The sequence below is a fragment of the Mesoplodon mirus genome (genome assembly GCF_964341445.2).
Source record: "Mesoplodon mirus genome assembly, chromosome: 12".
Lineage (NCBI taxonomy): Eukaryota > Metazoa > Chordata > Mammalia > Artiodactyla > Ziphiidae > Mesoplodon > Mesoplodon mirus.
This window is the reverse complement of record NC_138988.1, coordinates 81728774-81752231: the sequence shown is the minus strand read 5'-3', so window position 1 is coordinate 81752231 and position 23458 is coordinate 81728774. Positions and strand designations below refer to the sequence as shown.

At 47.2% G+C, this 23458-nt stretch overlaps 1 protein-coding gene across 1 annotated transcript; it reads left to right on the top strand.

Moving 5' to 3' along the window:
- Positions 1-119: 119 nt before the first annotated feature.
- Positions 120-18195, top strand: MCM3 (minichromosome maintenance complex component 3). The gene is made up of 17 exons (XM_082637164.1): positions 120-312; positions 1560-1672; positions 2096-2304; positions 2762-2892; positions 4841-5079; positions 5544-5652; positions 6341-6494; positions 6838-6969; positions 7810-8018; positions 10231-10405; positions 10743-10869; positions 11669-11819; positions 14473-14613; positions 15094-15197; positions 15699-15784; positions 16215-16284; positions 17444-18195. Exons 1-17 carry the CDS (start codon positions 235-237, stop codon positions 17640-17642), a joined length of 2427 nt encoding a protein of 808 aa, XP_082493290.1. The 5' UTR covers positions 120-234; the 3' UTR covers positions 17643-18195.
- The last annotated feature ends 5263 nt before the right edge of the window (positions 18196-23458 follow it).

Sequence of the window (23458 nt, the reverse complement as noted above, 5' to 3'; positions counted from 1 at the left end):
CACAGCGAGGCGCCGCGCGGAAAACTCGGAGAAGAAGCAACTCTCGATTGGGTACTCTCTATTCTCGCGTAAGAGGATTCAGCCAATCAGAATGTAAATACCCTACAAGGTACCCCGCCCCTTCCTTGAGGTTACTTTTGTTGGCGGGAGAAGTTGGGAAGTTTTAGTGCTGGGGCAGGGTTAGCCAAGGGCGCTGCTTGCGGCTCCGGTGGCAGAAGTTTCCGTGCGGCGAGCATGGCGGGGACCGTGGTGCTGGACGATGTGGAGCTGAGAGAGGCGCAGAGAGACTACCTGGACTTCCTGGACGACGAGGTGAGAGAGGCGCCGGGTCGCGAGACTAGGGCGCTGGGAGCCTCAGGGCCGCGCAGGGGCCGAGGGAGGCCGCGGGGCTCCAGGCTGCGGCGGCGGGGCAGCGGCTCGGGACCTTCCGCCCTGGTCTCGTAGCTTTCCTAGAGGCGGAGTCAGTGGTTAAAAGCGATCCTGTGACTTTTTCCCAGGTACAAATGGTGGCCGGGTCTCGCGAAAGGCAACAGGTTTCCTCCAAGAGCAAACCAGCTGCAAAGACCACGTTGATCACTCCCTGCTCTCTTAATTTGAGGGGAGGGTGAGGGGAAGGACGGCAGGAAAACGGCAGTGACCCGCCGTATTTTAGGGTCCCTAGGTTTTAGTGACCGACTTCCTAACCGGAGATTTGGCCGCAGTCTTTTTCTATATCTAGTGGGTTGCGGAGAAAGAGTATTGGTATGCAGATAAAGGGGCTTTTACATGCAATTTAAGACTGACGGCCGTGGAACGTTGGTAAAAACATCTTGAAGTGTTGATAGTGCTGTTTGTAAATGTAGCTAAGGCTCCCTACTCCTAGGTCCGGATGTAGGAACTCTTTATATTATACAGATGATAGGGAAATGAAATATTTTCATTCCATACAAAATTCTGCAAGGAAAAGTCACTTTGTTTTTTTATTTTTTTATTTTTTTATTTTTTTTTATTTTATACATTTTTTTTTATTAGTTTCTGCTTTATAACAAAGTGAATCAGTCATACATATACATCTGTTCCCACATCCCTTCCCTCATTCATCTCCCTCCCTCCCACCCTCCCCATCCCACCCCTCCAGGCGGTCACAAAGCACCGAGCTGATCTCCCTGTGCTCTGCGGCTGCTTCCCACTATCTATCTACCTTACGTTGGAAAAGTCACTTTGATATGCATATTAAAAGTCCGTTTAATTTACACTTTGACAAAGTTCTTATTTGTTGTCCTCGTAGACTTACGAGCTCGCTTTAATTCCCCATTAAAGGTTGAGAAATTACTGCACACAGAAGAGCTGTTGGTGATAATAGGAATAATATGGACCTTGAGGAAGTCATTATAATTCATACACTGGCCTCTTAGGGCGTATTTGGAATCCGAGGCTAGTGAGTGAAAACGTGGGAGAAATTGGGGTTCAGATGTGCCGCAGAGGTGGATATATTTTTCTTGCTGTGAGAGCTGCCTCTGTTTAAAAACATCTGATTTTTGAATTTGTGGCTGCTGTGGCATGTGGTGGCTGTTTTGCAGGAAGACCAGGGAATTTATCAAAGCAAAGTTCGGGAGCTGATCAGTGACAACCAGTACCGGTTGATTGTCAACGTGAATGACCTGCGTAGGAAAAACGAGAAAAGGGCTAACCGGTGAGTGGCTGGGGGTCTCCAAGGGCACATCCTGGCCCTGAGTGAGAATGGCTCCCCTCTCTTCCCTGGATTGGAGCAGGCTTCACAGGAGAGGACCTGCATGAAATGTTTTTGACCCTGAAGCCCTTAGTGTCTCACCAGCTCCTATGTTTTTTACCTCTTCCCAAAGTAGGGGGTGGACATTTTCTTCTCAAGAGCTCCTCCCTCCATGTTTAACTGAGTATCATTTCTCCATCATTGAATTAAAAGTTGGCCCTCAGTTCTGATGTATTGTACTGGGCCTTGTAGGATGGCAGGAGAAAGTAGAAGCTAGATTTTGCCATCAAAACTTTGATGATCTAAGAATGTCCACTTCTGTTTTGTGGGTCATTTTTTGAGTTCTGCCCTCTCTGCCTAATGATTCTTTCTCTCGCCCGTCTGCAGCCTCCTGAGCAATGCCTTTGAGGAGCTGGTTGCCTTCCAGCGGGCACTGAAGGATTTTGTGGCCTCCATTGATGCTACATATGCCAAGCAGTATGAGGAGTTCTATATAGGCTTGGAGGGCAGCTTTGGCTCCAAGCATGTCTCTCCCCGGACTCTTACCTCCTGCTTCCTCAGCTGTGTCGTCTGTGTGGAGGGCATTGTCACTAAATGTGAGTGGGCTAAAGTGGGGGACTAACGGAATGGAGGTGGCATAGGCTTGGGGGGCTGGAAGGCAGGAGAGGCGGAGTAGAGTTGGGGAGCTAATGGCTTCAGAAGGGTGGAGCACTGAAATTACGGGGTGAAACTTGGAGGAACTCAAGTATTGCACAGTAACTAGGGGGACTTTGAGTGACCACCTGTGCCAGCAGAATGATGAAGTTTGCTGAGAGTGGAGGAGTCTTGGCTCTTGGCAGTGACCCTGAACTCCTACTACTTCTCAGTCAGGGTCAGCTGTACTTGAAGTTTTACTTGGATTATGGTGTTGTTCTAGGTATAAAGGTGAATTAATGACAAGTAGTATTGAAATTGCTTAACTGGTTGGAAGAACACAGTATTTGGAGTCATCATGGGCTTGCCTGGGTTAGATCCTCCTTCTCACTGTCTGGTTGGGTGACTTTCCATTCCTAGGCTCTCTAGTTCGTCCCAAAGTCGTCTGCAGTGTTCACTACTGTCCTGCTACCAAGAAGACCATAGAGCGACGTTATTCTGATCTCACCACCCTGGTGGCCTTTCCGTCCAGCTCTGTCTATCCTACCAAGGTGAGGAGGATGAATTGATTGGACCTCTTTAGAGGTTGGGCTCAAAGATGTCTGTTTTAATGCAAGTAATTGGGTAATATCTGAAGTCTTTCTTCTAGATGTGAATAGGGTGAAAAGTAAGGGTTAATTTGAAGGAAAGATTGATTGCTAGTCAGAGTTTAATATGGAAAGTCCACAATTCTTTTTTTTTTAAAGAAAAAATATTCTCTTTAGAAAACTTGGAAAATTATGGAAGAATTGAAAGAAGGAACAAAAGTCATCTAATGTACGTTGATCTTTTAGCAAAGTTATAATATCATATGATTGTGTAATCTGCTTAGAGTAATATGGAAAAATACTTATGCACTAATGTTACTCTGAAATCTCTGCAACTATTTTACTGTGGATTTGAGAGAAGGTTGACATAGAGAATGGCTTTAGTCTTGGTGTTCAGATTGGTCTGCATTGAGGATGGCGCGAGGTCTTCTTACTTAGAGACAAGAGAAGATGACTAATACTGATTACTTGATGTCTGAACACATTTTATCCCTGCCTGTCCCTGCCATCAAATTTTAATTGAGAGCGACTGTATCCAAAGGATTGTCGGACACTGAGGAGGACACAGATGTAAAGAAGAGCCAGTCCTTGTCTACAGTTTTATCAGCTGGTGGAGGAATCGTAACATATAAACAAGACTGAGTTTCTTAGAATTGTAACTGAGTCATACTTGAGAACCATTTAGTCTATCTCAGGTGAAATGTGAGGCTCGGTGAGGTTGCTTATGTTCCAGTTAGTGATGGCCCTGAGGACAGGAGCCTGTCTTTTTACTCTCAGGCCAGTTGCATTTCCTCAGTCACCTGGCTCTCTTGTTCATTAAGATCCCTACTTTCTAGAATTTATTCTCCAGGAATTACTCAGGGGTACTCTGCTGATTGCTGTGGCCAAGCTTCTTTGCTCAGGACCTGAAATATACCCGACCAGGTCTCCTGGAGGTTGTCTAGTGTGGTTCTTAAGAGCATGGGCTTTGGTGTTTACTGTGTGACCGTGGAGGACTTCTTTAACCTCTCCCAGCCTCAACTTCCTTATTTGTAAAACGTGGAAAATACCAGCTTTGGGGACTGAGTTGTGATGATTACATGAGATAATTTCGTGGAGTTACAGCACAGTGCCTTGCACATAGTGGGCACTCCACAAGTGATAGCTGCCGTGTTTCTAGAAACTTCAAATGGCAAGGAAGTAAAACTTTGAAATGTTTTTATTGAAGTTTAATATACAGAAAAGCTTACATAAGTGTACAGCTCAGTGAAATTTTACAAGCTCAATAAAAAGTCATCCAAACCAGGAAACGGCACCTTACTGGTGCTCAGAAGTCCCTCTTGAGGCCACACTGCTCTCGAGATCCTGACATCTAGCAGCTTCGAGTACTTTCCCCTGTTTTTATATTTTATCTAAATGCTCATCTGTGTTGGGCTTCTTTTGTTCAGTGTATGTCTGAGTTTCATCCATGTGTATGGGTGTACTCCATACATTTTCACTGCTGTGTAGTATTCACTCGTGTGGCTATACCACACTTATTTAACCATTCTGTTGATGGCATTAGGATATTTTCTCGATTTTAGCTATTTGGAATAGTGCTGCTGTGAACATTGTAGTGTGTGGCTTTGGGTGAACGTTTGTGTTGGGTATTACCTAGGAGTAGAAATACCGAGTCATAGCATAGGGGCAGTAAGGATCTCAGTACAGGTGTTAGTACAGCCGTGGTCCCTTCTGGCTGTAGATCACCCCTTCCATTAGATGGTTTGTAACTAGAACAGACAGGAATGGAAAAAACTGGAGAAGATATTTGGAGTTTATTGTTCCTGAATACTACTCTCGTGCGGTTTATCTACAAATTATATTTGTTTCCTACAACAAACGAGTGTGGCATTCTAAGACAGGGTCGAGATGACTGCCTCTCTGCCTTTTCCAGGATGAGGAAAACAATCCCCTTGAGACAGAATACGGCCTTTCTGTCTACAAAGACCACCAGATCATCACCATCCAGGAGATGCCGGAGAAGGCCCCCGCTGGCCAGCTTCCCCGCTCCGTGGACGTCATACTGGATGATGACTTGGTGGACAGAGTGAAGCCCGGTGACCGGGTCCAGGTGGTGGGGACCTACCGCTGCCTTCCTGGAAAGAAGGGAGGCTACACCTCAGGGACCTTCAGGTAGATGGTTCGTCCTGAGGTGTTTGGAATGCTGCTGGCAGAGTACATTCTGGTAGCAGTCTTTCTCCAGTTTGCCATCTTCCCCAGAGTTACATTGGGCTGGTGAAACACTCTACTTGCCTGGGAGATAAAACTCGCTCTACTGTCTTATGCTAGAAGTGGGAGTTACTGGTCACATGGTTACAGCCTCCTGGCTTACCTCGGGGTTTCTTGCATGTTCCCACCTCCCTCCCATACACTGTCCCAAGCTCTGTGGGTCAGCAGGAGGTCAATTCCCAGGGTGAGGCACCATCAACATATTTGTGTCATAGATGAAGCGAATCAGTGGTTGAATTCAGAACAGCTTTGCTTTTCTGTTTTTTCTTTTCTTTATTGTTTTCTGATTTGCTGTTCTAGGTTAGGAACCTAAGAAGGCTTTGGTGTTAGGAACTGAAAATAGCCTCTTACTGTCCTCTCTGTCCCAGGACTGTCCTGATTGCCTGTAACGTGAAGCAGATGAGCAAGGACGTTCAGCCTTCCTTCTCTGCTGAGGACATAGCCAAGATCAAGAAGTTCAGTAAAACCCGTTCCAAGGTCTGGCGTCCTTCGGGGATTTGAGGGTGGGGATGGCTTTGTGAGGGTCGTATTTGGGCATGGCCATCTTTGTACTGTATCAGGAGGAAGGTTGGGGCTTTTTCTCTCAAGTATTTGGTGCCAGCTTCTAGTTTTGAGTCAGTAAGCAAAAGGGTGTTTTTGCTGTTTTTCTTTAATATTTCTGTTGTGCTACCTGCTAAGTGAACCTAATACAAATATGAGGAGTTAGAATATTAGTGTACCAAGGAGTCTATACGGAATATACCAGTGATACATTGTTACTTAAAGATAAAATATGTTATTTTTGTTTTAGTTCTCTCGTTTATTTTTCTTTAAAAAATGTCTCCTTTTAAAGACAGAATGTTCTCACTTAGAACTGAACAAAATCTATGCATGTGTGACAGAGGTTACTGCTGAAGCACAGTACATATTCTTATTAAAACTAAAATGTTTTGAGCTGGGAAACACTTTTTTTTCCTAAAGATTAAAGTTCTGAGCAGGTTTTGGGATCCAGGCTTCCTCTGTGTCTGTTCTGATAATGCTCTGATCGGTGTGAAAGTCTTAGAGAAGAAGACTTTACAGTTAAGAACAGTGTATTTCTTCAACCATCTTCTGTGGGCTGAAGTGAGTTCATCCAACCCCACGGAGGCTCCTTAGGCTTTTCACTCCGTGGTTGTCCTTCCTCCAGGACATCTTTGACCAGCTGGCCAGGTCGCTGGCCCCCAGCATCCATGGGCATGACTATGTCAAAAAGGCAATCCTCTGCTTGCTCTTGGGAGGAGTGGAACGAGACCTAGAGAATGGCAGCCACATCCGTGGGGACATCAATATCCTTCTAATAGGTACAGTGTTGGGGATTTTAGTCTCCTGGTCTCCCCCTGTGGGGTGTGGTTGCAGGAATCTATCATCTGTCAAATTGTGTGTCTCTACCTGGCTGTGTTTCAGTCCCATCAAAGGGCAAAAGTCTAAAATGAATTTTTAAAATTATTTTTATTATTTCTGGGGTTCCTGATTTATAATGTCTAAAATATATTCTTCTGTGAATGGTAAAGGGAAAGGGAAAGAAATAATATTAACAACCTGTTACTATACATTTCCACTGTGTCAAGAGCTGTGCTAGAAAAGCAGCACTTGCTGGGGGGCAGGGGAGTTTCCAAGAGTCACTGCTACCCCATCCCATTACAGGAGACCCATCGGTTGCCAAGTCCCAGCTTCTGCGGTACGTACTGTGTACTGCACCTCGGGCCATCCCCACCACCGGCCGGGGCTCGTCTGGAGTGGGTCTCACGGCCGCTGTCACCACAGACCAGGAAACAGGTATGGGTGGAAGGGTCCTTGGCAGAGGTCCAGCAGATGAGATGAGCATAGATGGTTTGAGCTTGCTCCAGGCGCTAGCCTGTATTGGGAAGATACACTTGAGAGGTTAGTGTGGGCCAGATTGGAGAGGACCAAGTATCTGGCAACAGTGGGTGAATTATTGAAATATTTGGGTGGCCCTCTAGTGACAAGAATGTCTCCTGGAAGGCTGTTGGAAAGAGCTGTGAAGGAGAAACTTTTGACATTTGAAGGGAAATAAAAATGAAAATTGTACTGCTTTGTACATTAGAGGAAGGGATTTGAAGACCAGTGAAAAGAGAACAGATCTAGTTGGGAAATGGCTTGAAGATGAGGATAAAGAGACGAAATCTGGAAAGGAAGTGTGTTGGGGGCTAGCTGCTTAGGTAACAGAGTGGGACAGGGAATACTGTTCAGATAGGAGCTTGAAAAGCTGACCCCAGGGTTTCCTCTGAGTCTAGGAGCTGACACCTCTTTTTTTTTTTTTTTTTTTTTTTGGCGGTACGTGGGCCTCTCATTGTTGTGGCCTCTCCCGTTGCGGAGCCCAGGCTCCGGACGTGCAGACTCAGTGGCCATGGCTCATGGGCCCAGCCGCTCCGCGGCATGTGGGATCTTCTCGGACCGGGGCTCAAACCCACGTCCCCTGCATTGGCAGGCAGACCCTCAACCACTGTGCCACCAGGGAAGCCCTTGCTGACACCTCTTAACTACATTCTCGTTCTCATGTATGGCAGTGCGAGGTGCTTAGGAAGGAGACTGACATCTAGCCCCGTCCCCTACAACCTGGATGGTAGTGTGTGTTTTTCCCTCCCCACCTCCCAGGGGAGCGGCGTCTGGAGGCGGGGGCCATGGTCCTGGCTGACCGAGGTGTGGTTTGCATCGATGAGTTTGACAAGATGTCTGACATGGACCGCACAGCCATCCACGAGGTGATGGAGCAGGGCCGAGTCACCATCGCCAAGGCCGGCATCCACGCTCGGCTCAATGCCCGCTGCAGTGTTTTGGCAGCCGCCAACCCCGTCTACGGCAGGGTGAGTGGGATCAGGCACTCGACTGTTGTCCTCACCTCCATTTGGTTTTGCTGAGTGACTGGGCTGCGAAGTTTATTCCAGGTGACCTGGGGAGCAACAGGCTACAGACTAAAGTACGCTTGTCATCTTGTCACCGTCCTTGGTTTAGGGCAGTGGTTCCTCACCCGTTCATCCATGTCAGAATCCCCTGGAAAGTTATTTATTTAAAATAAGTTTTTAAAAACACAAAGAAGAAAACAAAAGTGACCTGCAGTCTCACAACCCAGGTAACCTACATTGACACTGAAACAAAAGTACTGCATGCAGATGGTCGGAGGATTTATGAACAGAGCAGAGAGATATAATGAGATGAATAGCCTGCCTTCTCTCTCCTGTTCCTTTCCCAGGAGATGACCACTGACAGCTCTTCAGTGTTTTAGGAAACAAAAACTTCAGCGTGAAAAAAAAAACAAAAAACAAAACTTTAGCGTGTGCCAGTAAATATACTATCTCCTTGTTAAGAATTAATCTATTTATCTTTGTTTTTTAGTATGACTTTGATGTGCTTAGGTGTCATCTTTTATATTTATCCAGCTTTGGGTTTGCTGAGTTTAGGGGTTTTTTGTTTTTGTTTTCTTTTAAGCAGCTGTCTAGTATGCTCTTGTATGGACTTATAATAATTTGTTTAACCAGTCTCCAAATGATGGGCATTTGGTGTTTTCCCTTTCCCTTCTGCTATTATGAATGAAACTGCAGCAAACATCCCTTTGTGTGCATTTTGTTAAGCATTTGGGAATGAATACTTAGCAATGGAATCACTGGATTAACAGTTACACGCGTTTTTATGGTAGAGATTGCCAAATTGCCCCTTTTAAAGATTGTACCATTATAATACTATTAACTAATACTTACAGATGCTTTATATTTATTAACTCCTTTCACTCTCACAATAACCTTGTGAGGTAGGTATTATCCTCATTTTACAGATGAGAAAATGGAGGCATAAAAGGTTAAGTAACTCGCTCAAGAGTCACAAGCTAGAAAATGGCAGAGAGAATTCGAACCCAGAGGCCATGCTGTGCTCTGACAATTTATGATCCCGCAGTGAATGAGAATACCTGCTTTGGTGGCATTTTTTAAACATACAGGTGCCTAGTCCCCAGCCCAGAGTTTCTGAATCCAAATCTCTGGGTTGGGGCTCTTGGTAGCTATGGTTTAGAAAGACTCCGTAGGTTAGTTCTAATGCATAGTGTGGGTTGAGAACCATACAGTTTTAGATTAATGGTAACGTGTTACGTCATTCTGAAGAATTTCTCTGGGGAACGTAGGGAGAAGATGGCAGGTCCTGGAATGTGAACGTGGCCAGAATCGTTAATGTTACCTACGAGGTTGTCAGGCCTCTGACTGACGTGGGGAGGCGTCAGCTCGTAGGCCCGGAATTGAAAGATAAGAGTATAGGCGTTCTTGGGCTTCCCTGGTGGCACAGTGGTTGAGAGTCCGCCTGCCGATGCAGGGGACACGGGTTCGTGCCCCAGTCCGGGAAGATCCCACATGCCGCGGAGCAGCTGGGCCCGTGAGCCATGGCCGCTGAGCCTGCGCGTCTGGAGCCTGTGCTCAACGGGAGAGGCCACAGCAGTGAGAGGCCCGCGTACCGAAAAAAAAAAAAAAAAAGAGTATAGGCGTTCTTGAGTCCCAGGAAAACCTCCCTTGAACCTTAAGACATTATGGTTTATAGATTATCACGCGTTTTTGTTGAGACTTTACCCAGTACCTTCTGCGTAAGGAAGCCAGAGGCTCCAGGTGTTTCTGGCTTAGCCAGCTTGTCATGTCTTCGTAATAGGTAGGGAAGAGGGACTCATCTTCCAGAGCTGGTCCTGCCTCGGAGTGAGGAGCAGAGTGAAGCTTGGGAAGGAGAAGGCTGGTTTTGAGACCCACAGTCAGCTTGCTAGAGGCACCGGAGCGAGGAGGTGGGGCTCTGTTTGCCTGGAAGGAAAGGCGTGGGTCTCCGAGCTTGCTCAGGTCAGCTGAGCGTCAGTTAGAGGAGGGCTGCACTTAGAGGAAATGAATTCAGTTTCTTAGTAGCTTGGAAATGCTTTACATCTTCACTGCTTGTTCGCTTTGCATTTGAAGGTCTGGTCTTCTGTTCTCACTCACGTAACCGATCCGGCCTCCTTGTTCTTTCTTCCCATTGATGTCGTCTCCACTCTCCTTTTTTCTCGTGTTCCCCACCCAGTACGATCAGTACAAGACCCCCATGGAGAACATCGGGCTGCAGGACTCCCTGCTGTCCCGATTCGACCTCCTCTTCATCATGCTGGATCAGATGGATCCCGAGCAGGATCGGGAGATCTCAGACCACGTCCTCAGAATGCACCGCTACCGGGCACCCGGCGAGCAGGATGGTGACGGTGAGGCCGGGGGGAGAGAAAGACTGACTGAGGGGAGGGCACCTAGACACAGGCCGCGCTCTCAGACCCAGCCTGGGGTTGGTGGGCGTGGTAGCATCTGGGGTGATGTGGAAGGTGCCCTCTGCTCCCTGGTTCCTACGGTGTGTCTCTTGTCCATTTCAGGGTCTGGGAACACCTTTGAGCATCTTCTGTGGGCCAGGTGGTTCTGCCTCCTTATTTGTGGGGCTCACGTGTCTGCTTCCTTCTGGGTCCTTGCTTTGTGAGTCTTGTGTCTCTTCAGAAGAAGCGATTTCCCCTGGGTTCAGCTCTTATTCTTTCTCCCGACTTGGTTTTCCAGCTATGCCTCTAGGGAGTGCCGTGGATATCCTGGCCACGGAGGATCCCAACTTTAGCCAGGAAGACCAGCAGGACACCCAGATCTACGAGAAGCATGATAGCCTTCTGCATGGGGCCAAGAAAAAGAAGTGAGCATTCTTCACACCTCCTCCTGGAGGGAACCTGAGATTTGTGTAGAGCGTGTTTATATGTGCCGCCCAGGCCAAGATCATGCTTGGAGTCGTAATCACGGGGGCCCGTTTTCTCTTCTGGATCCACAGATGCACCCTTTTTCATGGCCACTTGCCGTGTGAATGTTCGTGGGTGATCAAGCTTAGGTTCTGGTCTTTTCCTAAAATGGAAGGCTTTGACGACCCACCTAACTGATGGTGGGTGTGTCATGTTACCCGTGTACGTGAAGTGTTGCACAAGTCTCGTGGCCATCCGTGGTGAGTTTTTGTGGAAGGGGCAGTAGATCGTAAGCACTGGAAAGGTTGCAAGTGGGTTTGGATAAAGGAGACTTGTGCTCAGTGCCTCACATGTGAGATCCCATTCCCCTATTTTTGGCCTTGGTGCAGTCGGAAGCATAGTGTAATCTTCAAACCTATTGGTTTAAGAATGTGGAATTTGGAGTCAGAAAATGAAATTTGAGTCCACTTAAGATTCTCTGAGCCATAGTTTTCCCACTGATAAAATAGGACAGATAACACCTACACTTCATACCTAAACTACCTACTTCACAAGTAATACCTAAGTAACACCATAGAATTAAAGTATGTGAGAGGGTCTTGTACACGTTGTGTATAAATGGGGTTTGTGACACTGGGTTCCAGGCTGTATCTCTGCTCTGTCACGTGACCTTGACTTCCCTGAGGAGGGGCAGGGCTACAACCCCAGGCAGGTGCTGGGCTGTGGCAGGGGAGTGAAATTTGCCGTGTGCGGGTCCAGGGAGAAGATGGTGAGTGCGGCTTTCATGAGGAAGTACATCCACGTGGCCAAAATCATCAAGCCCGTCCTGACGGAGGAGTCGGCTGCCTACATCGCAGAGGAGTACTCATGCCTGCGCAGCCAGGACAGCATGAGCTCGGACACCGCTAGGGTGAGTCTGCCTGTGGGATGGTGACCGGAGGGTGACCAGAGCCCCTCAGGGTGATGCTGGGGAGGGAGTCCCCGCTCCCTGGGAGCACTGGAAGCATTTTAACTTAGTGATTCCTTACCTTTTTCTTTCTGGCCTGAAGGGCTTCCTGTTACACTACTGTAATCATTTCCTTTTACAAAGGAAAATGCAATGTGAACCCCAGAGCTAACGTGTTTCTCCTGAGTTCAGATGACATTGGCCTCCAGAAGCTGTGATTTATTCAGCAAGCATGTGGGACTTCCCTGGCGGTCCAGTGGTTACGACTCCACACTTCCACTGCAGGGGGCACGGGTTCGATCCCTGGTTGGGGAACTAAGATCCCGCAGGCCGTGCGGCACGGCCAAAAAAAGAAAAAAACATTCAGCAAACGTGAGCGACTTCTGGGAACTGAATGAATTTCTGTTCTTACGTGCAGTCTCCCAAGAGCTCAGTCCTGGGCCCGGGAGGCAGAAAGTAGATGAAAAGGTCATATATTCATATAATTATATATCACAGTGTAGTACCCAAAGGGGAATGAATGTGAAAGACAGTTGAAGTGTAGATGCAGAAGCTGTTAATTTTTCCTTTAGACTTTCCAGAAGGGATATGAATGTCAGGGAAGGATTCCCAAAGGGTATGATATTTGGGCTGGACTTTGGAAAAAAATTAGGAGTTGGGTAGCCATGATGATCATCCAAGGCTATTTCTAGAAACCTAATACACCTGCCTGTGGATTTATCGAAGTCTTTTGGGGCAATGTAGTTTATATAGGTAGGATTTCACAGCAGAAAGACCCAGGTCCCAAACCATCATGATGTGATAGAGACACAGACTCTTGGATTCAGACATGACCCCAGATCGTCTATTCCAGACTTACACCCAGACAAGAATTCCATCTTCTGGAATTTTTGCTGGGACTTCCTTGACACCTCCAGTGACAGCATGCCTAGTACATCACTGCATTGAAATGTTAGAATATTCTTCTATTTATTGAGCTTAAACGTGCTTCTCCGTGACTTCTACCCATGGGCCTTAATTTTGTTTTCTGGAGACTGTGTATGACTTATTTTCTTCAGATTAAACAGCCCCCTGTCTTTTAAATTGTTTTTCCTGTCACATGAACATGTTCCAGTGTGTCAAAGGCCCTCTCACTGAATACAATACACTATCTTAGTTGTGGTCTTAGTGGGATTGGTAAATCTCTCAGTTTGGGCTCTGTAGTTCTGCTCGTGTAGGCTAGGATTTCATCAGCTTCAGGTTATTCAAGAATTGGAGTTTATGATGGAATGTATAAGCTACATTCTCTGGTAGCTTTCTAAATCATTTTAAAAAATTGGTGAATTTATTTAAATATGAATGTATTTGTTTTTGAATGTCAGATTGGCTGTAAGTGATAATTTAGAACACTAGAAAGCAGAAGTGACCAGATACATCCCTGGAGCATCATAGGATGGGGGACGGGAGGTGTGGTGGAAAGAACCAGTCCTGGGCTCCGACCCCAGGGCTTCAGTAACCTTTGCAACTTGTGCACATCCTTTCACCTCCCAGGTCGCAGTTTTTCAACCCATAAAATGAGAAGGTTGGATAATGTCAGGACTGCTTACCTAGGAGGGCACATCAGAATCATCTGAAACTTCTTTTGTTTTGGCTGCACTGCGCGGCTTGTGGGACCTTTGTTCCCCGACCAGAGATTGCATCCATGCCCTAGGCAGTGGAAGTGTGGAGTCCTAACCACTGGACCAACAGGGAATGAATTCTTAAACCACACATTCTGACCCATTAGACCAGGGATGCCGTTCAGACAATAGCATTTTAAAAAGATGAACCCTCCACCACCCCCCACTACCCCGTTAGGGATACACCCACCCCTTTGGGAACCACTCGATAAGAACATGTCAGAATTCTGCTTCTCTGGACCTAAGTGGGTTTACCCAACTTTATTTATTTATTTATTTATTTATTTATTTTGCGGTATGCGAACCTCTCACTGTTGTGGCCTCTCCCGTTGCGGAGCACAGGCTCCGGATGCGCAGGCTCAGCGGCCGTGGCTCACGGGCCCAGATGCTCCGCGGCACGTGGGATCTTCCCGGACCGGGGCACGAACCCGTGTCCCCTGCATCGGCAGGTGGACTCTTAACCACTGCGCCACCAGGGAAGCCCGGGTTTACCCAACTTTAGAAAGTTTGTCCTCAGATAACCTCTGTCACACCCCCACGTAGTGTGACATTAGACAAATTATTGGAAGCTCTTCGAGTCCCATTTTCCTCCTCTCTAAAGCTGCTCCAGGTTATTAAGGCCGTTGACTGACACAGTGAACGTAAAAGCGGGATCCTGGCGCGTTGCAGGCCTGCGGCAAAGGTTCTCCTTCCTCACTCTCCTCTCCAGCTGTAAGATGCTGGATCGTTTTCTTCCCAGTTCACCTCGTTCTCCCTCCCTCAGCCCTCTCTCTCAGTCATGTTTCCTTGGTTGTTTTTATCTTTCTGAATTTTACGTACTTTTTCTGGCTCCATGGCTTGGTTTTTCCAGAGCTTTTCTGGTGGAGTCTTTCCCTCTCTGTGCGGTGGGAATGATGGGCATGACCGGCGTGCCGTGGGGGGATCCTGGATGAGTGGTCCCCCCTTGTCTTCTCCCCCAGACGTCTCCAGTGACAGCCCGGACACTGGAAACTCTGATTCGGTTGGCCACGGCCCACGCCAAGGCCCGCATGAGCAAGACCGTGGATCTGCAGGATGCAGAGGAGGCTGTAGAGCTGGTCCAGTACGCTTACTTCAAGAAGGTGAGCATCCAGGTGCTGGGCCTGAGGCTCCTCTGAATGAACTGTCGGTGCTCGCGCCTCACAGCCGTGCACGGTTGACACCTGTATCTGGGTTGTTGGCAGAAAGCAGCGTCTTTCCACTGGCCTCCCCCTGACTTAATCTCTTTGCTAGCATGGGGGCTGTCTTAAATTTAAATCTATAAAGAAATGAATTGTTTTCCACTTAACCGTTATGGGATAGACTTTTTTCCATTCATTTCTGTATTCAGTGAACGCTCCTTGAGCACATACTGTGAGAAGGGTATGGCACCCAGCTTCCAGCAGCTTTAAGGATGGGTTGCAGCCGACCCCCTGCCCCTGGTCCTGGACTCAGGAATGAGAGAGGTCAGGTCATCAGACCCAGGGAGTCACTGCTCTCGATGGTGCAGGAGGGACTGTTCTTTACTCAGTCCCTGGCATCTGTGACCCTCCTGCCCACCCATGTGTGGCTTGGTGTCCTAGGTTCTCGAGAAGGAGAAGAAACGTAAGAAGCAAAGTGAGGATGAATCGGAGACAGAAGACGAAGCGGAGAAAAGCCAGGAGGACCAAGAGCAGAAGAGGAAGAGGTCGGATGAGGCACCAAGGAAGGAGATGAAAGACTTAGATTAGGGCTGGGGAGGGGCGGAGGGGCCAAGGCTGCGGGGAAGGGTGACCAGACCAATGCTGCAGTGAGTCAGAGGGTGAAGGTGACTCCGAGCAGAGAGGGTGACAGCCCCCTTTGTCCTCGGTGTGAAGCTTTTGTCCTCTTTCCTGAGGGGAGGGCTAAGTAGAGGAGCAGTAACCCGCTCGGAGGCTATTGAGTCCACATTTCAGAAGTCTTTCCTCCAGGTTATTTTCTCCTCTCACACCTGTGGTTGAATTTATGAGGGTGGGCAACAGAAAAGAGCATTGGGAAGCAGGGCCTGCTTGTGCTCTAGTCCAGAGACGTTTGGTCTCTTTCAGAAAAGGCAGCAGTTTGTACAGGCCTGGGCCTAGTGTTCCATTTGGACTGTAGATGGTTCTCTGTGGTCAGAGGTGCAGGACGGAGCTCACCAAAGCTCGTCTCTTAACTGCTGTGGGCATTTTAGGAGGAAGACCCGTCACTCGGATGCCAAGGATGGGGACTCCTATGACCCCTACGACTTCAGCGACACGGAGGAGGAGATGCCTCAGGGTAAGCGAACGGCCCCTAGTGGTACAGAGGTGGTCCCTGACTGCTGACCCTTCAGTGTTCTGCCTATTGCGTCTGCTGGTGGGCTCCCAGTGGGCCTCCCACTTGGGACCCTGTGTCTAAGAGGTCTGTCCACGAGAATCCCAGGAAACTCAGTCAGAACTTTGGAAATAAGCTTTGCCCCCTTGTCTGCTTCCTCCCCGGTGAACTGTGCTCTTTGCCAAGCCTGGCGTGAGCGTCCCAGATCCCGTGTGCTGAGGGTCCCCCGCCTGACTTGAGGCCTTTCTCCCTGCCTGCCCTGGCTAGCCCCCGAGGGCCCCAGGAGTGAGTGTTGCAGGCTCATGAGGGCGGGGTTAGGGAGGGGCCTCGGGGGTCTGTGGACATGGCTTCACCTTGTTGTCCTCTCACTCTCTGCAACCCTTTCCCCCTCAAGTGCACACTCCAAAGGCGACAGACTCACAGGAGACCAAGGAGTCCCAGAAGGTGGAGTTGAGTGAATCCAGGTGAGGAGGGAAGACCTCTCCCCGGGATGGTAGGAAAGAAGCTGTTACCAATGGAGCTCAGAACTAGAGGCCTGAGGGTTTTTAGAACAGTTTCTATTCGATGACAATTTCAAACTTGAAAAAAGTTGCAAAAAATAGTGTAAAGAATTCTTTACACTCTTTACTCAGAATCCCCAGTTGTTTATGTTTTACCATTTGCTTTATAAATAATTCTCTCTGTGGGAATTTTAAATCGATACCCTTGTGAGTTCAGGAAGAAGGGTCGTAGAGCAAGGACAGAGGTTGTGTCTCACTGTAACCTTGGGTTCCTCTCAGTAGGAGATATAGATATATAGATATATAGATATTTTTTCTCTTCACTGAACTGTTGTCATTTGTTTTGAGATAAAGAATTTTTACCACTAGAGGTTCAGAAACAGTTTTATCTATAAATTTTATGTTTCTTGGATTTCAAAGTAAGTCCACGGCTAAGGTTTGCTGTTTTCTTTTAATACCTTAACAGACTCAACACAGTGTCTTCACTGAAAAAAGTTTGAACAAATTGAAAAGTATTTAGAAAAAACATTAAGATCAAGTATAATTCCATCCCCCAGGACAACCATTGAACTATATCTTAAAGCATTTTCTGAATCAGCACATGGAGATCTCTTTTCAGTGACTGCAGGGTTTCCATAGTATGGATTTGTAAATTTTTATTTTTGTTTTCTAATGGTGGACATTTACCCTTCATAAGACTGCTGTTTACAGTAAAACATTCTTAACATTTATCACTGTACAGTGGTGGGGGAAGAGCTGTGGGGTTAGCTTTTAGGAATGGATTCCTGGAGTCAAAGGAGATGCACTTTAAAATTGTAGTACATGGGACTAACTTGCCTCCCAAAGATGCCATCCAAGTTTGCGTTTCTGCCGATGGTATATGGATGCCAGTTTCCCACATGCTCAGAGGCCTCTGGTTTTTAAAATGCTGTTATTACTCACTGTGCAGAAAGCTCTGTAATACAGCAGCTTAGCTTTAAGGGGGAAGCTCGGGCGTGGAGCGGCCATCCGGGGTGGGCTGTGCGGTTGGAGGATGCCTGTGCTGATGGACCCCAGCATCGATCTGGCCTGAGAGCACGTGGGCCACTTCCTGCTCCTTCACCCTGTCTCCTGTCCTGGGCAGGTTGAAGGCCTTCAAGGTGGCCCTCCTGGAGGTGTTCCGGGAAGCTCACGCACAGTCAGTGGGCATGAATCGCCTCACAGAATCCATCAATCGGGACAACGAAGAGCCCTTCTCCCCTGCGGAGATCCAGGCTGCGCTGAGCAGGATGCAGGATGACAACCAGGTCATGGTCTCCGAGGGCACCATCTTCCTCATCTGAGGGCCCTCGTCTGTGGACTGTGGGGTTCAGCCAAGAAAGCTTCTTCCTGTTTCCTCCTCCCCCACTCCCCAGCCTATGTGTTTATTCCCTGAATGTCAGTGTTAAATTGAACTGAAGTGGAGGACGGGTGACCAGGCGGAGGCAGGACTTGGTGGAAGCCTGGGGATGGGTCATGAAAGCTGCTTCCGGGTAAAGAGAAGAAGGTGGGCAGGCTGAAGACGATGCATCTTCACTGCAAAAGACTGGACCACACTCCTCACGGCCCCTCCCCAAACAAGCCACACCATTGTTCGCTGTAGGTAACATGACTTCTGAGTATTTTGGGGGGCACAGCTGGTTTCTGTTCATCCTTTCTGTGTTGGCTTTTTATCCCCCACCCCCGAGCACTTTGGTCTAGAACAGACTTTGGGTGGTTCTGTGCTGATGGAGAGAAGCTCTGAGGCAAGTCCTAAGGCCAAGAAAGCTTGCTTTGCAGTAGCACTAGTTAAGACTTATACGTACTTTTGACTCAAATATCCAAGTCGTTGAATAAACTTACCCATTGTGACCTTAATACTGTGTGATTTTATGGACATACTTAATTGTGTTTTTTTTCTTCGAAGGCTCCGCCCTGTGGGATGGGCTGCCTGCGTTTGGACTGAGTCACCACAAGGTGGCAGCAGGCAACTGCACTCTGGGGGTTAGGCCTTCTCTGGGCAGATTTCTTCCTCAGGGATGCCAGCATTTCTTGGTTAAAGCTGCAAACCCAAACAGCTGCAGGAGGCCAGTGAGTGAAAGTCCAGGAGAGTTGACCCTTTGCCTGGCTTTTCTGAGCAGGAATCAAAGCCCCTTCATGGAGAAATAATACCCAATACATCCGATGCCTCAAAATCATGTGAATTCTTGCCCATTAAGAGATCCCCTCACAGGAGCGTTATGAAACGGCCTTTTTTTTTTAAGATTTTTTTTTGATGTGGACCATTTTTAAAATCTTTATTGAATTTGTTACAGTATTGCTTCTGTTGTATGTTTTGGTTTTTTTGGCTGAGAGGCATGTGGGATCTTAGCTCCCTGACCAGGGATGGAACCTGCACCCCCTGCCTTGGAAGGCGAAGTCTTAACCCCCCAGACTGCCAAGGAAGTCCCTTTATGAAACCTCTTAACACCTGTTGTCCAGCCCTTAGGGTTTGTTAGTTTGTTTGCACAGACGTTTGTGGAGGGGCCAGGGCGGGGCTTCTATCCTCTGTATGGTTTAGGTAGCTTCTGAAGCACTTTTGAGGTTACTTAAATAAAAAGAAAAAGAAAGTGTGACTTGATGAGGGGCCTGGGTCACGTGGATTGGAGCTGCTCTGAGGAGAGGCTGTGCAGGTTCCCAGCCCGTGAGCTGCTTCCTCCCCCTTGTCGCTGAGGGCAGCCCATTACCCTGAAGCCGGGAAGCAGTAGGTGAGCGTTCAGGGTCATCTTCCTGTTTTTTCCACAGATGTGAGATTCAAGTCCTGTTGGGAGAGCTCTAGAGAGTACAGTCCAAGGAGCGGGCAGTGGTGCCAGCGGAGGAACTGGACACAGTTGCACACCGGCAGCGAGTCCTGCGTTGTGCTGGGTGCAAATGGAGGACCTGATGCTCTGGAGGCCTCCAGGCTGGGGGTATATATACGTCTAATGTGTCAGTGAAAAGTTGAAAACTACAAAATATGATCTGTATGCCGAAGGAGAGCGCACACACTGAGAGCGGAAGGAACTGAGGGGCCGTGAGGGAGGGTTTCAGGAAGAGGCAGAAGCTTCCGATGGGGTGCTGTAGGAAGAAGAGCTAGCGGCTTTTAGGGTCCCCCCAGATGAGCATTTCCAGAAAGGCCAAACGCTTTGTCAATAGGACTTTTGTCCTCTCTCCTTCACACCTGAAGAAACTGAGGCACAGGGTGGGAGAGTAATTAGGTGCACACCGGATTCAGCCACAGCTGTAATGCCACGTTTAGCCCCAAGAACGGAAGGTAGCACTGTGTATTCAGTCGTCAAAAGGGATGTCAATTGTACTAAATAACCTGACTGTTGGGAACTCAGTGAATCTTCACGTTGACCTTCTAAAAACTTGTGTGTGTTGTTTCCCAACTTATAGCAACATAAGAAGGTTGTTAAGCATTTAAAGGAAATATTCGTACTCATTGTCCAGAGGCCCCCTCTTCCTGCTGCAGGGACGTGAACGAGGCTGCTGGGCGGGGGTGAACTGGTCTGTGGGTCAGTGCCCCCTGAGGGCATCACTGTGGCTTTGCAGAGATCCCAGTGGTGGCCCCGATTCACCGGGGGAAAAAAAAAATACACGCTTCCTCATCCACGTGCTTCTTTCCAAAAGAGAAGTCTGTTTCCATTTAGGTTTGCCATCTGAAAGAGTTCAAATAATTTGTGGGGCTTTGAGAAATCAGTTGTATCTTGAAAATTTTTATGCTTATTCTTTAACCCTCCTGGATAAACGAAGTGTCAGTATGAGAGAGTTGTCAAAACAGACAATTGGTAAGTGTGGCTGGAATCTAGTCCTCGGCCGCTTACTGAATAACTTCAAGTGTTGAACTGCTGGTTAATTCATCCGTAAAATGGGGATAATTCCTGCCTTTGCAGGGTTCTTGTGAGGTGACTGAGGGCAGCTGGTAGGCGCTAGCCGGCAGGGAAATACTCCATGGTACAGCCATTATCACCTCAAATTCCTGGTTTCACTAAAACGAAGTGATTCATTTTGATGTGTTTTAAGAAGCCCACAATCCTGTGATCAAAACCGTTTAAAACGATTTCCCCGTGTTGAATCCCTGAGCTCGGTTCCCTTCCCTGCCTTTCCACGCTTTCCTCGATGGTCCCTGTGGCTCTGACTCAGGCCCGTCTTGCAGGGAGGACCCCTGCCTCGGCTTGTGACAGTGGGCTCTTGAGCCGTCTCCCAGGGACAGAAGCCTGCCCAGGGTGGGCAGTGTCACCTCAGGCCTCAGAAAAGCCCTGCAAGGTGGGGTCATCAGGGCAACAAGGAGGAGGAAGAAAAAGAGGAAAAGGGCTCCCCGAAACCAAAGAATCAATAGGTTGTCCTCTTCTCATTTTCCCTGAGTTTTCAAACTACACCAGTTGTCCTACTGACTCCAGAATTTTCCTGGGGTGAAGCTTCCCCAGAGGGTGTGGTTCGTGGAATCAGGCAGGTGCCAGGGTCACCTGTGTGCTGGCTGCCCGGCTGTTCCATCCTCACACCAGCTCTGAGCCCTTCCCTCCCCGCAGCTTCTCCTCGCCCTCCCCAGGAGCCACGTGCCACCACTTCTGCTCCCCAGGAGGGGAGAGGGGAGGTGGGGCGTTTTGCCCTGGTTCTGGATGCGCAGGAAATCTCCCCAGAGAACCTAACGCTGGCAGAGAAAGTGAGCCCTGCGCTGGGCAGCAGGGGCCCTGCGTTTGAGTTCCTTTCTGGCAGTAAGTGATTAACGTGCCAGGCTGGCCAAGCCGCTTCCCTATTGGTTTCTTTACCTGGAAAAGGAGGTGGTTGAACTAGGTGATTTCTGAGGTCCCTTCTGGTAATGCATGAGACACCCAGTGTCAGTTCTATGCAGAAGACACGTTAGCCCTGGCAGGCAGGTCAGAATGAGTCAATCATCCTGTTAAACATACTTTTTGAGGATAGTAATATCTGTGCTTCTCGATTTTGTGGGTGGAACTCCAGTATGTTTCCAATTATCTCAAGGAATTGTATTTAATTCTTAGAAAAAATTTAGAATAAAATTAATTTTTGTTTAACCCCATTTTAATTTGCTGAAATATAAACCTAGTTCCTTTTCTTTTTTGGGTCTGTTGCCTTGGTGATGAATGCTGTTTTCTGCCTGGTCCATTATTAACCAGCATGGAATCCTACCTCATTCTCTTCAGTTATTCCTCAAGGGAGAGAACTAAGATTCTAAATTCTTTTCCTAAATATTTTTACTATGAAATTCTGAGTATTTTTCCATAGCCTGTAGGAGGATATTAGCCTCTGCTAAGAATTACCCTTCTGATAATAGTTCTCCCAGCAAGTACTTTTGTAGCAAGCTAAGCCTTCTTACATTTAAGTTTCCAACATTTAACCTTGACATAGAAAGGTCAGCTCGTGCTGCTATTCTACTAATTTAAGTAGATGGAGTCCTGAATGAGAGCGATGACAGAGCTGGTAAAATCTCCAAAAACATAGCCTAAAGTTGGAATTTAGAACTATGGGCATAGTTCTATTTTTAAAAACTATAATTATGACTAATAAAACAACATGGAGTATTTAGGAAAACAGAGAACAAAAAAATTATCTTACCACCCTAATATAACTACTATAATTTACTTTTGGTGAACTTTAAAACCAGTTTTAAAGGTGACACTTCACAACATATCCAGTGGCATCGGCAAGTTACAGATCAGGTGTTTTGAGACTGAGATTCATACACAACAGGAATTTAGGGATTAGTAGTTTTAAAACTTTGAACTGAGAGTCAGATTTCTAAAAATCTGACTACAGAAGAAGTGCAGAAATTCAACCTGTCGCATTGAACTTTGATGGTAAAAAAAAAACTAAGCAAGTTAGAGTTAACCTAGGCATGCTGTTCCAAGCTCCCAAGCAAACTCTGACTCCCAGAAACAGCTTCTTTGTGCACTTGGTGATTGGGACAGGTGAGAAGGGGTTGGCCCTGCTAACAACAACTGTCGTGGTTAAGGGCTTACTGTAGACTAGGCACCACATAAATTATCTCAATAAATCTTCCCTGCAATCCTGTGAGGTGGGTTTTATGATCCGAATTTTACAGAGGAGGGAATAGGTTTAGAGTAAGATTACGTAGTTTGCCCAGGGTCTCATGGCTAGTTGATGGTGGATTCTAGATCCAAACCCAGGGCCATTTGATTTTTGTTTTAAATTTTATTGAAGTATTGTTGATTTACAATGTTGTGTTAATTTCTGCCGTACAGCACAGTATTCAGTTATACATATATTTACATTCTTTTTCTTTTATTTTTTTGGCTGTGCCATGTGGCTTACAGGATCTTAGTTCCCTGACCAGAGATTGAACCCGTGCCCCCTGCAGTGGAAGCGTGGAGTCCTAACCACTGGACCACCAGGGAAGTCCCTATACACTCTTTTTCATATTCTTTTCCATTACAGTTTATTGGATATCATTTCCACTCCCACTCTCACCTTTTTAAAATTGACAAATTTACTCTGGTTAGAATTTGAAATTAATTTTTATGATCTCATACCATTCACTTCTCATATCACACCTTCAGTAACACTTGCAATTCAGTGATATGTAAGTGGCTTAGAAATTCTTCCTATCATTACACATAGCAAATGCAGAAAAGGCAACTTTCTACCACTATATAATCTTTGAGAACCAGAGGTAAAAAGTTGGTAGAGTGAGGCATCTTAAGAGCTGTCATTGAAACCATCTGGCTGCTTGTTCATTTATCGTGTTAAAACACCGATAAATGTGTGTAAGACAATGTGCAAAGGCTAAAAAGTGTTCAGAATTAAAAAAAAATAGAAGACTGGTTTCATTTCCCATCCTCTTCAAAGGATGGGCAGAGTGGCTCAGGTGTCCTGACTCCAGGGCACGTGTCGCTTGGAAGATGCTGCTCACCCTGCAAGTCTGGTCCTCTGACAACTCTTCACTCTCCACCATGGCCTGGGTGCCTGTGTTTCAAATTTTCTCCAGCCTGCATCTGGAGAAAGTTATTTATCCTTCTCCGGGCTCAGAATCGAAGCCCTGGGTTTGAATTTCAGCTCTGCTATTTAATAGCTGTGTGGCTTTGGACAGTTTCCATGCACTCCGTCTCAATTTCTTAACCTGTGAAATGGAGAGATTTAT